Source organism: Hemitrygon akajei, chromosome 21 (assembly GCF_048418815.1).
Source record: "Hemitrygon akajei chromosome 21, sHemAka1.3, whole genome shotgun sequence".
NCBI classification, from domain to species: Eukaryota; Metazoa; Chordata; class Chondrichthyes; order Myliobatiformes; family Dasyatidae; genus Hemitrygon; species Hemitrygon akajei.
Window position 1 is genome coordinate 29,110,292 of NC_133144.1, and position 14,887 is coordinate 29,125,178.

The 14,887-nt window shown below is 40.1% G+C and overlaps 1 protein-coding gene across 6 annotated transcripts in view; it reads left to right on the forward strand.

The window, feature by feature from the left end:
- Positions 1-14,887, forward strand: part of LOC140714179 (protein mono-ADP-ribosyltransferase PARP6) — a 157,881-nt gene that overhangs the window by 71,790 nt on the left and 71,204 nt on the right. For all 6 annotated transcript variants that reach the window (XM_073025057.1, XM_073025058.1, XM_073025060.1 and 3 more), the window contains exons 7-8: positions 10,910-11,000; positions 12,996-13,062. In XM_073025057.1, coding sequence (XP_072881158.1) covers positions 10,910-11,000; positions 12,996-13,062 — 158 coding nt within the window. The remainder of the gene's footprint in view (positions 1-10,909; positions 11,001-12,995; positions 13,063-14,887) is intronic.

Here is a 14,887-nt window from a genome sequence, read left to right on the forward strand (position 1 = left end):
AAATGCTCCAATCCAGGCAACTCCTTTGCACTCTCCCCAACACAGTCTTATCCTTTCTATGTTTTGACCAGCAGAGCTGCACACAATATTCCAGGTGTGGCTAAACCAATGATGGGTGCCGATGCTTTTGCAATCCAAAGATTTTTCGGAAGACAAGAGTGAGACGTAAAACTTATTGTATATAGCTACTAAATATTACAAGAGCAAAGAGGAAATGTCGAGAGGACAAAGAAAAGACCAAACTCATACCAGATTAGAGATTACAGAAGTTCCTTGGATAACAATTAGCCAATAAAATAGCCAGTTTCAAGTAGTGGTGACACCTGTTATTGAAACCAAGAAATACAGAGGCAATTGTACCATAATTACTGGAAAATTCACTTAACAATTACACGTGTGTAGGTGAGTATACAAAAACCCAAGTAGTCATAAACTGCAAGAAAAATAACATTCTATATCCCAATCCAAAACTAATATTCCATAGATCTGCAATGTGACAGCTCTGCCCTGATACTCTGTACCACAGCTGATGAAAGCAAACATTCCATGTCTCCTTCACCAGCATATCTACCTGAGCTCCATATTATCTACTTTAATTTTCAAATGATCTGTCTTGAATATACTCACTGACTGAGCTTCCACAGCCCTCGGGTAGAAACTAAATAATCTGCTGGAAGAACGCCATGCATTGATGAACATCTGTGGAAGGAAAGGAATTGCCTATGTCTTGGTTCGAATTGGTGCAGTAGGCTTTCAACCCGAAATGTCAACGATTCCGTTTCTTCCACAGATTCTGCTCAACCTGTTGAGTTCCTCCAGCAGGTTGTTTATTGCTCCAGATCCCAGCTTCTGTTGTCTTTTGAGTTTCTTAAGATTTATTGCCCTTCAGTTGGAGAAATTTCTTCTGTTGTCTGCGCTGAATAGTTGATTGCCTATTTTAAGGCTGTGACCCTTGATTTCAAACACACAGCTTGGAATACATCACTGCTGATTTACCACAGCAAGCCTCATATACATTTTACTTGTTTTGATATAAAATTGGTACAAGGGGGATGTAGGAGGAAGTAGGTACAAGGGGGATGTCAGAGTTAAGTTTTTTACACAGGGAGTGGTGGGTTCATGGAATGCACTGCCAGTGAAGTGGTAGAGGTACATACAATAGGGTCTTTTAAGAGACTTTTGGACAGGTACATGGAGCTTAGAAAAATAGAGGGCTATGCGGTAGGTAATTCTAGACAGTTTCTAGAGAAGGTTACATAGTTGGCACAACATTGTGGTCTGAAGGCCTGTAATGTTCTGTAGATTTCCATGAATGAGTTTACCTCTCATTCTTCCAAATTCAAATGAATATGAGACAGCTCTCTTTACAGGGCAGTCCCCAATCCTCCCCTATCTAAAATTCAGTTTGAATGCCTTTCTCTATTGCAAGGTATTTCATCACATCACTTTGACTCTGTGCACTGTTTAGGGTCATAGAAACAAGCTCTTCATCCTATCTAGTCTGTGCGGAACTATTATTCCGCCTAGTGCCATCAGCAAGCAGCTGCACCATAGTTCTCCATACCCCTCCCATCCATGTACTTATGCAAACTTCTCTTAACAGTTGAAATTAAACCCACGTCCACCACTTCTGCAAGCAGCTTGTTCCACACTCTCACCACCCTCTGAGCGAAGATGTACCTTTAAATTTTCACCTTTCACCCTTAACCCATAATCTCTAGTTCTAGTCTCAGCCAACCTCAGAGCAAAAAGCATTTACCCTTTCTATACCCCTCATAATATTGTATACTTCTTCCCTTATTCTCCATGTGTGATCTGAACAAGGCTTGATATAATTGTACTATGTACTTTTCACTTGTACTTAAAGCCTCTTGAAATAAAGGCAAAAATATGGTTGCCTTCCTAATGGCTTGGTGTATCCATGTGATAACTTTCAGTGATTTGTGTACAAAGATTTGCAACATAATTCAACACCCCACAAATTGACCAAAATGGTTGTCTTTCAGACAAAGGCAAACCTCATTCATCATTTTCCTAATCTGGCCTCTGAGATAAAGACAGAAACCAGTCTTACATGCTTCTGCACATCTATAAGAATTTGTTATGCTTTGTTGCTTTTAAACTGTGGGAGTAAAGGGAAAATCTAGTTCTGACACAGCAAAAGCTTGTCTGCTATTCATTACTATTATTATCTAAATGTCAAGCTTCATGAGAACAAAGCCTCAAGTAACAGTAATTTTTGGGCAGGAAAGATTATTTTAAATTTCTCCAATTTTTCTTCAATGATACATTGAATGCACTGCTTTATACAGGTTTTCCTGTATTGTGAGACATCTCAATTACTTTGCATCATACTTTCACATATTCTCAGCATATTACATCATTCATGCTAAGAAATGGAAGCTATAAAGCCCTTTAATCTGCTCCACCATTCAAGAAAATCTCAAGTGGTCCTGTCCCCTGAATTTACTTAGGCAGTTGATTTCAATATCCTCTGATCCCCTCTTGGGCTTGGACTGAGCACATACAGCACTCGAAACAGATGAATACATCAGATCAAGGCAGTTTGAGTGAAACATCTTGGAAGCTTAGGTGGGTCACTGGACTTCCTGACGGAGATTCAGTCAGTGTAAGACCTACCACTTCTCTGGCCAAGCCTGCTCATCTACGCTACAGGACTAAGATCATCATTAAAATGACAAAACCACTACAGAAATACAAAGAATCATTGAGTCATATAGCACAGACGCTGATTTTCTGACCTAGTGAGTCCACGCCGAACTTTGAATTGGAATTGGTTTACTATTGTTACGTGTTTCAAAGTTCAGTGAAGAGCTCGTCTTGCATGCTCTTCGTACAGATAAATCATTACACAGTGCATCAAGGTAGCACAAGGCTAAGCAATATCAGAATGAAGAATGAAGTGTTATGTTATAGATGAAGTAAGTGAAGGTAAGCAGTAAGGTACAGAGTCATAATAAGGTAGATTGTGAAGTCAAAAGTCCATCTTGTCATACTTTGTATTCTTATAATAGAATACAATAGAATTGTACTTGAGCCTTCAGGCTTTTGTATCTTCTTCCAATTGGAGAGGTGAGAAGAGACAATGTCCGGGTAGGTCAGGTTATTCATTATGCTACCTGCTTTACTGAGGCAATGAGAAGCTTAGACAATCCATAGAGGAGAGGTTGGTTTTCATGCTGTACTGAGCTGTGCCCATAACTCTCTGCCGTTTATTGTGGTCATAGGTCAGAGCAATTGCCATTACTAAGCCGTGATGCATTCAGATAGTTCGCCTTTTAGTTTGCATTGATAAAAAGTGGGAAGGTTTGGTGGGGCAATGCCAAATTTCTTTCATCTACAGAAGAAGTAGATGAGCTTAGTGAGCTTGCTTGGCCATGGTGTCAACATGATTGGACCAGGACAGCCTGTTGATGGTGTTCATTCCTAGAACTTGAAGTTCTCAACCTTCTCAACCTGAGCACCTATTTATGTGCACAATCTGTTTTCCATGGTTTGGGAATCAAGAACTAGAAGACATAGTTCTGGGTTGCAACAGAAAAGATTTAGTAGGAACCTGAGTGGCAACCTTTTCACCCAGTGAGTGGTCAGTACATGGAAGGAGTTGCCAGAAGAAGTGTTTCAGGCAGGTACATTAACACCATTCAAAAGACACTTGGACAGGTAAATAGTTAGGAAAGACAGGGATTCCCAACTTTCTTTCTGCCAAAGAACAATACCATTAAGTAAGGGGTCTGTGGACACCAGGTTGGGAAACTCTGATTTAGAGGGATATAAGCCAAACATGGGAAAATGGGGCAAGGTTAAATGGGAATCTGTGGGAGTCAGCCTGGACCAGATGGACTGAAGGGACCTATTTCTATGCTCTATGACTCTATTTACACTAATTCTACACTAACCCCATTTGATAGTCCCCACTTTTACATCATCTCCCCAGACTATACCAATCACCTACAATTTTCTTAATTAACTAACCAACCAACTGGCACATCTGTGGGATGTAGGAGGAAAATGGAGCACCCAGGAGTAATGCACACATTGAGAGGGAGAATGTGCAAAGTCCGCACAGATGAATTAGAGGTCAGGATTGAACCTGGATCGCTGGAGCTGAGAGGCAGCATCTGTAGTAATCGAGCCACAGTGCAGGCACAGTGTAATCAGCACAAAATATAGTGCCTGTGGGATCCTGGTGCTTCTGCGATCCATAGGTTCTTCAGAAGTCAAGAATAAGGCTTAAGACATGTTGCTTACAATCATTTTATTAAGTGTTACAAGAAGAAAAAGAAAAGGCATCGAGAAAACAAAGAAACGACCAGCCTAAAAAGGGTCCTGACTAAGGGTCTCGGCCCAAAACGACGACAGTGCTTCTCCCTATAGATGCTGCCTGGCCTGCTGTGTTCTACCAGCATTTTGTGTGTGTTGTTTGAATTTCCAGCATCTGCAGATTTCCTCGTGTTTGCAGCCTAAAAAGGGGACGTGGTCTTCTGATACTCAGACTAGAATTAACAATTGATAACAATTAACTAGATTCATATGGCATGGCATCTGCTACTAAAAGCTAAGAAGTTTCTAGAAAAATACTGAAGCAACTTTACTAAAAGTACTGGAAAATTCATTGAATAATTACATGCATATGGGTGATAATATAAAAATATAAGCAAGCATTGGAAATTTAAACTACAAGAATAATAACAATTCTTCATCCCAATCCAAAATGTTCATGGTAAAGGAATTAAAATAAATGTGTTCATGGCAGCAGAGGAAGTGTAAAAAGAAGTAATTGATCCAACTTCGCATGATCCATAGTTTGCTTGGGGTTGATTAGGATTTTTGTTTCATTTGTTGCCTTTGTTTGCACTGTTCAGACAGAGTAATCTAAGTCTCATGTGAGTGATCTGCAATTTCGTCAGCTTGTGCAGAATCTGCACTCTCCTGGGTGGAGGTTAAGTCAACTTGACTTTATTTTCATGTGCACAACTACAGTGAGGCAAAGCTGCAATAAAAAACTTGCTTGCCACAGCATCATAGGCATATACAGTAGGTACAGACAAAAAGCATAAATTATACAAAGTAGTAAAGAGAGAGAAAGAGGAAGCAAGACCTTAATGCAAAAACATCAAGACAATCAGAAAATACACTCCGTGGCCACTTTGTTAGGTACATCTGTTTCCCTGCTCGTTAATGTAAATATCTAATCAGTCTATCATGTGGCAGTAATACAATGCATGAAAGCATGGTCAAGGCATTCAGTTGAGACACAGCAAGCATCAGAATGGGGAAGAAATCTGATCTAAATGACTTTGTCCATACAATTATTGCTGGTGCCAGATGGGGTGGTTTGAGTATCTCAGAAACTGTTGAGCTTTTGGGATTTTCATGCACAGTAGTCTCTAGAGCTTACAGAAAATTGTGCAAAAAACATCCGATGAGTTGCAGTTCTGTAGGCAAAAAAGCCTTGTTAACAAGAAAGGTCAGAGCAGAATAACCAGAATGCTTTAAGCTGACAGCAAAACCGCAGTAATTCAAAACAAATTGTGCGTTACAACAGTGGTGTGAGGAAGAGCATCTCTGAATGCATAACACATCAAACCTTGAAGTGGGTGTGCTACAGCAGCAGAAGACCATGGACATATAGCTTCATCAACATCGTTCTTTCATGCAGCAGAAGAACACAAAACATGCACTCAATGGCCACTTTATTAGGTACAGGAGGTACCTAATGAACAGGCAACTGAGTGTACAATATGTCCATAGTAGTAAAAGGGTTGTTCCATAGTATTCCACTGTTGGACTATGTTCGTGCAGTTTATTCACGGATCTGCTGGTTGTTAATGTTCTAACCAGGAACTTACTCTTCCTGGCAGACGGCTGGAGAAAGGCAAAGCCTGGAAGTGGAAGTGAGAGAATAAATGGTAACAAACGCTACTTCACATTCGACAGCAGATACAAAACCTTATGAACTTCTCCAAGGGAAATGACCAAAGTCAGGCTCTGTAGTGGACTTGGTCATCTTACAGAGAGTATAATTTTCTGGCCTCCTTATTAGACAAGTCTTACCTGACATGATCAACTTTTTTCTCCCATTTAGACTGAACACTGTTGTTAATTTATTCCAGTGCAGTTAATTCTGTAATGTGATTTCTTCTTGGCACACAGATGCACTGCAGTTGATTCGTTGACTGATGAACCATTTGGGTAGCTGCCAGGGATAGTTTGGTGCAGGGTTTTGACACAGAAAGTCGACAATTCCGTAAGACCATAAAGCATACCAGCAGAACCCGGCCATTTGGTCTATTGAGTCTGCTCTGCCATTTAACCATGGCATATATTTTTCCTCTCAACCCCTTTCTCCTGCCTTCTCCCTGTAGCCTTCGATGCCTTTGTCAATCAAGAGCCTCTCAATTTCCACCTTAATGTACCCAATGACTTGACCTCTATACCATCTGTGGCAATGAATTCCACAGATTCTCTATCCTCTGGTTAAAGAAATTCCTCCTCACCTCTGTTCTCAAGGGACATCTTTCTATTCTGATGCCATGTCTTCTGGTCCTGGACTGTCCCATTATTTTATCCAAGGTGTCAACATCTCTGAAGATCTATCCTGGGCCCAACATAGATACAAATACAAAGAATGCAAACCAGCAGCTATATTTCATTCGGAGTTTGAGGAGATTTGGTATGTTGCCAAAGACTCTAGTAGCAAATTGCTACAGATGTACTGTGGAGAGCTAACTGGTTGCATCACCATCTGTTATGGCGGGCCACTGAACAAGATTGGTAAAAGCTATAGCAGGTTGAAAACTCCATGAGCTCCATCATGGACACTAGCCTCCCCACCATTAAGGACACCTTCAAAAAGCGATACCTCAAAATGTGACATCTGGCATTAAGGACCTTCACCTTTCAGGTCATACCCCCTTCTCATTGCTACCATCATGGAGGAGGTACAGTAACCTGAAGCCACCTGCTAAACATTTTAGGAATAACTTCTTCCACTCCTCCATCAGTGCTGCCACAAAACAACAAGCTTCACGACCTATGCCAGTGATAATAAACCTGATTCCAATTCCAATTCTTTTTGTAACATCCTCTCCATTTCCACTCTGTCCAGGCCTTTCAATATTCAGTAGGTTTCAATGAGATTTCCCTCACCTCCTCAGCATTCTAATCTCCAGTGAGTGTAGGCCCAGATCCACCAAACACTCCTCATATGTTAACTCTTTCATTCCCAGAATCATTCTTGTAAACCTCCTCTGCATCCTTTCTAATGCCAGCATGCCATTTTACAGATCTGGAGCCCAAACCTGCTCACAGCTCTCCAAATGTGTCCTGACCAATGCCTTATAAATGCTGAGGATTACATCTTTGCTTTTATATTTTAGTCCTCTGGAATTGAATGCTAACATTGCATTTACCTTCTTTACTATTGACTCAATCTGCAAGATAACCTTTAGGGAAGCCTGTGCTAGGACCCCCAAGTTCTTTCCCCACACGGAAGAAGCTCCTTGACACACTGAGTTACTTCAGCAAATTGTTATTCCTGAATCCATCATCTGCAGTCTCTTGTGTCTTTAGTGCTAGTTTGGGTTTCTTCTTCTTAAGCCCATTACCCCTACTGGGGCAGCTCACCAGAGTCCTCCATCCTGGGCCAATAGAAGGCTGACCAGCCCTGTGGCTTTGATTTTCACCATATAACTTCATACATCTTCTAGGCAAAGATCCTTCCTCTCCCAGGGTTGAGGTCTATGGAGCCTTAGTTGACATTTGTGTAGGACAGGGTTTTTATGAGATGGGGCTGCTGGCCCCATGCCACCCCTCCTCCTTCTGCAGCCAGAATTGGGACCATCCATGATGACGTTCATTTTGGGCTAGATTAACATTTAATAGCAATACCTTTCACTTTCCTGGTCTCTTCCATACAGATGAGGAAATGTTTCTCATTTCATCTCTAAAGGAATGATGTTGATTAAGTTATATGTTCATTGTCTTCTTCATAGTCCATCCACTTCAAGTTTCAATGTGATGTGCATTCAGAGATGCTCTTCTCTACACCACTGTTGTAATGTGTGGTTGTCTGAGTTACTGTCACTTGCTTGTCACTTTGAACCAATCTGGCAATTCTCCTCTGACCTCTCTCATGAAAAGGTATTTTCACCTGCAGAATTGCCATCCACTGGATTTTACTTCTTGTTTTTTTGCACCATACTCTGTGAGCTCCAGAGACTGCCGGTCATGAAAATCCCAGGAGATCCACAGTTCTGAGAAACTCAAACCAACCCGCCTGGCACCAACAATCATTCCATGATTAACAGCCAAGAGAAAATCTGCAGATGATGGAAATCTGAGCAACACACACAATGCTAAAGGAACTCAACAGGCCAGGCAGCATCTATGGAAAAAAGTACAGTTGACATTTCAGGCTTAAACCATTTGGCATGATTAAAGTCACTTAGATCACATTTCTTCCCTATTCTTATGCTTGGTCTGTACAACAACTGAACCCCTTGACCATTGATGCAAGCTTTTATGTATTGAGTTGCTGCCACATGATTGGCTAATTAGATATCTGCATTAATGAGTAGGTGTATTGAATAAAGTGGCCATTAAGTGTATGTCTGAAATGTCCAGTCTCATCATTGTGACTGCCCTCTGACATGGCTTGGCAAGTCACCCAGTTCAAAATGAAGAACAGAATATTCTGCAGATATTCAATGTATCAAACAGCACCTGGAGAAACAAAACAGTTATTAATTTAATTTGAAAACATTAAGCCTGCATCTCTCTCCACATATGCTGCCTTACATGTTGAGTATTTTCTGTTTTCATTTTAACATCTGCAGTATCCAGCTTTAGTATTCATTGGAATGGTCAAGAAATGCTTACCTTTGCACTGACACCAATATACTACGTACACATAAAAGAACAAAACATACAGGCCTTTTCCCAGGGCTGAGAATCAAGAACTAGAAGACAGAGGTTTAAATTGAGAGGGGAAACTTCAGTGAGGTTTAAATTGAGAGGGCTGTCAGTGTACGGAATGAGCTCTCAGAGGAGGTGGCTGAGGCAGGTAGATTAACAATATTTAAAAGACACTTGGAGGGGTACATAAGTAGGAAAGGTTTAGAAATTATTTGACCAAACTTGGTCAAATGGGCCTAGCTTGGATGGGAGTATTTGTTGCAATGGACAGTCCCACAGATTCATTTTATTATCAAAATATGTAAGCAGAAGGCACCTCTGAGATTTGTCTTATTCAGATAGCCATTGAATACAGTAAACTATAGAAGTATTTGAAAGAAAGACATCAATCCCCTACCCTGCACAAAAGAAAAAGGAACAAAAACTCACAAACCCCAAACACCTCCAACCCCTCCCTTGTACAAAAACTAGCAGACCACCTACATGGTGAAACAGTAACACGACCATCAAATCCCAAACCTTCAGCCCACCAATCGGCAACAAGAAAGAAAGGGCGAGAACACAAAAAAACATAGAATTGAAAGAGGTCAATATGAACTACAGTCCAATCTATAAATCCCAGGATTTTGATAACATCTCCGAGAGTATCAGGACGAAGTGGTCTTTCCGAGGGCTGCGACTCAAACCAGTGGCCCCTTCAAGGGTAGCGACTCAGAATAGTGGCATCTCCGATGGCAGTGACTTGGACCAGTGGTTCCTCCAAAGACACTGACTTGAACCACTCGCTCTCCTCTGCATTTGCGTCCATGTTTCAGTCTTCCTCAATTGGCGAATTTAATTGGAGAAATGTACTCAATCATGGCCTCTTGTCTCATGTCTGAGCTTCTCCTTGTGGTAGCTCGTGCTCATGTTTCACTCCTGGAGCTTTCTCATGGACAACAGAGCGTTAGCTCACTTGATCAAACTACAGACTGTAAGACACCGGCTCCAACAGTTTCAAAAACAAAATAAGATAAAAAGAATGAGTAGAAGACGTAGAAGAAATGAAATGATTGACTACCTGGAAGATGTCACCCAAGGAATTGTTGTTCGCTGCCGCCATCTTGACCAGTTGTCTGAAGGGCCTGTTTCCAAGATGTATGACTCTCAGACTCAATGACCACATTTTGCTCTTTAGTTTTAGGCTTTGAAGTAGAGGAAAACTGACAAATTTTGTGTATTTCACTCCTTGATTATGATTTTCAATTTTTTCCCATCGTATCATTAACTCTTTGACTAATATGTCTTCAATATAGAAAGCTATTTTTAGTTTCACACACAAAATTCTGGAGAAAATCAGCAGGTCAGGCAGTATCTATGGAAATGTATAGATAGTCAGCTTTTCGGGCTGAGGGCAGCATTTTGTCTGTATTGCTTTTGACTATCAGCATCTGCAGACTTCCTTGTGTTTCTGATTTGCTAATTTTAATTACAGCCAATCACATGAAACTTTCTGAATTTGGAAATACATTCTACCAAAATGCCCATAATGTATTTTGCCCAGTCTTTCATTAAAACATTTTTCCAAGACTTCAAAACTTTGATATATACTGTGTAGTACATAAAAGGTAAGCTAATTTGGTAAAACTATTAAGTAATACACACAAAATGCTGGAGGAACTCAGCAGGTCAGGCAGCATCTATGAAGGGGAATAAAGAGTTGACATTTTGGCCTGAGACCCTTTATCATGAATTAATCATGAGTCAGGATGAAGGGTCACAGCCTGAAACATTGACTCTTCATTCCGCTCCATAGATGCTGCCTGGTTTGTTGAGTACCTCCAGTGTCACTCTGGATTTCCTACATCTGAAGAATCACTTATGCTACTGTAACTCTTGGCTGTTTTAGCATCGGATGTAAACTATTGACTAGAACTGTGCCCACGGCAAACCTTGGCTTGCTTATGTAATTATTGCAATTTCTTGATAGGAGGAGATTGCAACAGCCTGGAAGGTGGTGAGGATAGAGCCCATCATACTCAGACTCAGATTCTCGTTGTCACAATACTTGGATGGACCTGGTAAGTGCCATTCATGAACTTCAGTCATCTTCTGTTGGAAACTACCGCCACCATCCAGTCAGTTTTGTTTGAAACTTTTTGATTCACTTTTTGGATCTGAATGTCACTAAACAAGACCAGAGCTTATTACTCGTCCCTTGAGTGCTTAAAGATGTCTTTGTGATCTGCCATTATGGACTACTGCAGTCCTCTTGTTAAGGTCAAAGTCAAGTTTATCCTCATATGCACAAGTACATGTATGCACAGGTGCAATTGCAACCTTACTTGCAGCAGCATATCTAGGATATTGTATCAGATAAGTAATATTCAAAAGAAAAACATAAATTGAACATATATTATGCACAAATCTTTCAAGAAAGAACATAGAACATTAATCTCTGTTCCAGTGTTATGGTGTGGAAATTTAAAAAATTATGTAATTGAAGAATTCTAGAACTAGCCACACCACAAATATAATTAATATCCACTATCTCATTTCATGTCTGAAAACAACTGGAGAAGTCACTTAATAATATTCAACATAATTGAACTTAGATTCATTTTAAGTTGATTCAGTGCTGTTCAATAATTGAACCAAGTTACGTCTCAAAATGACTGCACTTGTCTTCACTAATTTCTTAACCCAAGTGTTTTAAGTCCACTCTAGAACTGGAGCTGGCAAGTTCTTGTCTAATCAATTTGATCAACATTAAAGGGAAGGAAAGAGTTCTGGTATTTTGGACAGTATTTCCAACTGCCACAAAAATTAATTAATAGTTTTGAACTGACTCTGGCATTACAAGCAAGACCTGATTTCTAAAAGTACCTCTGTTAGTTTGGAAGTCTATTGGGATAACCTAAGGTCACTAAAGACACTATATAAATGCAAGTCCTTTCATCTGAACAAAATGGTAGTTGGCCCTTGTGGACAATATTGAAGGTCACCAAAGAATATCGTGGGATTATAGATCAATTGCAGATACAGGTGGAAAGATGGCAGATTTAATTCTAGCCAAGGGTGAGGTGCACCTCGACCTATCAAATGTAAAGGGAATGAACCCAGTTAATAGCAGGACCCTTAATGGTGTTTATCTTGGGATCCAAGTCCGTAATTCCCTGAAAGTGACCACACAAGTTGATAGGATAGTAAAGAAGGCACATGGCATGCTTGCATGTATTAGTTGAGGTATTGAGTTATTGGACTTGCCCCCTCTTCTCATTACAACTAGCAGGGAGGAGGTACAGGACCCTGAAGATGCCCACACAACATTTTAAAAGCAGCTTCTTTCCCTCCACCATCTTCAAGCTATTCAGACTCAAATCACCAAGTATTCAGATACGTGCTTTGTTTATTGAGCTTCACCAGTATGATCCAATAGAATTTTTAGCATACAAATTTGTTCTCTGTACAACAGCAGTGAAGTTTTGTAAAAGCTAAGTAAAGAATTGGTGAAGCTGCAATCAGAATGTTGCCATCAGATTCTAAGGTTACTGTATTCTAAGAAGCATGAAAGGGTTCTTGGGAACATAAAGGGAAGATTTACTGCCATGGGAGGAAGAATTGTAGTAACAAAATTATTCTGAAGAAGCTACAGTTCTCTCCTTGGAGCAGAGAAAGTTGAAGGGTGGAGATTTGCACTATCATGACTGATATAGGCAGGGTAGATAGAGTGAACCTGTTTCCTTTCTTTCCTCAGGTTAAAGTGACAGGTAACAGATAGAAGAGTGATGTGACAGCAGTGCAGAGTTCTGATAATTTGAAATTCACTGCCTCATGGGGTTTTGTGTGGAACCAGAGGCAATTAATATTTTCAGAAGGTGCTCAGTACTGTAGAATAGGAATGAAGGAAGTTCTCTGCACAGACCTGGCATGGCCTTAATGGGCTGAATTACCTCCTTACATACTATAACTTATCTATGTTATGAATGGAATTACAGAAGCAATGTTGAAAGTTCTTCCATCACTACATTGCACACCAAAGACTTCATAGGTGTTATTTCTTAATCTGTTAACAGAGCCATCAGTAGATGTTTTTCAGCCATCCAACAAAGAAGGATTTGGTCTTGGCCTCCAACTAAAGAAGTAAGTGTAACATTCTCCACCTAAAAGCTTTACTAAGCCTGTCTTAATCATACTGATTTTCTGCAGCATCTAGCTGTATATATAGACAATAGACAATAGGTGCAGGAATAGGCCCTTCGGCCCTTCGAGCCAGCACCACCATTCAATGTGATCATGGCTGATCATCCACAATTAGTACCCCGTTGCTGCCTTCTCCCCATATCCCTTGACTCTGCTACCTTTAAGAGCTCTGTCTAACTCTTTCTTGAAAGCATCCAGAGAATTGGCCTCAACTGCCTTCTGAGGCAGAGCATTCCATAGATCCACAACTCTCTGGGTGAAAAAGTTTTTCCTGAACTCCGTTCTAAATGGCATACCCCTTATTCTTAAACTGTGGCCTCTGGTTCTGGACTCCCCCAACATCGGGAACATGTTTCCTGCCTCTAGCGTGTCCAATCCCTTAATAATCTTATATGTTTCAATCAGATCCCCTCTCATCCTTTTAAATTCCAGTGTATACAAGCCCATTCACTCCAATCTTTCAACATATGACAGTCCCACCATCTTGGGAATCAACCTCATGAACCTACACTGCACTCCCTCAATAACAAGAATGTCCTTCCTCAAATTTGGAGACCAAAACTGAACACAATACTCCAGGTATGGTCTCACCAGAGCCCTGTACAACTGCAGAATGACCTCTTTGCTCCTATACTCAACTTCCCTTGTTATGAATGCCAACATGCCATTAGCTTTCTTCACTGCCTGCTGTACCTGCATGCTTACTTTCAGTTCCATTGTAGTATTCAAGTTTATTAAAAGGTTGTTGAGGTGATGTTACGTAGTTATTGTAAATTGTACCCACAACACTTTCTTTATATTACATTTCAAAAGAAGATTATTTTAATTTTTTTAATGCAAGTTCCCAATGTAATGAAAGTCTTGAAAATCAAATGGATTCCCTTTCAGATTTATGCTTAAGTATTTTGCCATCACATCTGATTGCAGCTATATTTTTAATTAAATTAAAAGCTTTTAATAAAATCCATTTCACAGAAGAACACTACTATGGACATTTGATTGTATTTATGAAGTATACACTTTAAATGGATTGTGTGTCCTGAACAAAATGTTTTCTTTAACCAGTCTAAAACTTGATAGAAGGTGTGGTGTCAGTTGTCATTGTGTTAATAGTCTTCTTGTCACTGGAGAGAATGCATTGAACCCAAATCTTAATAGATAGTCAAAGGATGAAGTCTGAACTGTCTAGCTACTGAGGGACTGCTATACCTCTCAAGGTTGGATCACTGTTGTGGGTAGTATTGAGTGAGCACTATACTCTCAAGGGTGGGATACAGTGGAGCAAATCTTAAAATGAATCCAGTTGGATGTAAAAGATACTAAGATATTTGTCCAATACAGTATATGTCTTCCATAGTAAGCTGGACAAAAATTAACCAACTGGAACTTGTATTTGATACTGATGTGCAATGGAAAAATATTCAGTTTCCCAACAGTAATATTTCTTGCCGTATTCGTAACTCAAATGACCAAAAAAATCAATGTTAAGTCCAATTGGGATCAGAAAATATCTGTACCCAGAGAGAGACGAGAGTGTTGAAATAGCTTCCAAAGGGGATGGTTGAAGTGAATTAAATAGATTATCATAAGGGAAGGCTTGATCAACAAAGTAGAGACTTTTGTTGGTCAGTTCAGATGTGGAAATAATGATGGAAGCTCATGGAGCTTAAGGCTAGCATGTTTTGATTGAGCTGAATGGTATGTATCTCTGCTGTACATCTCTTGATATCACAACTTATAATGAATACAATGATGTATCTGAATA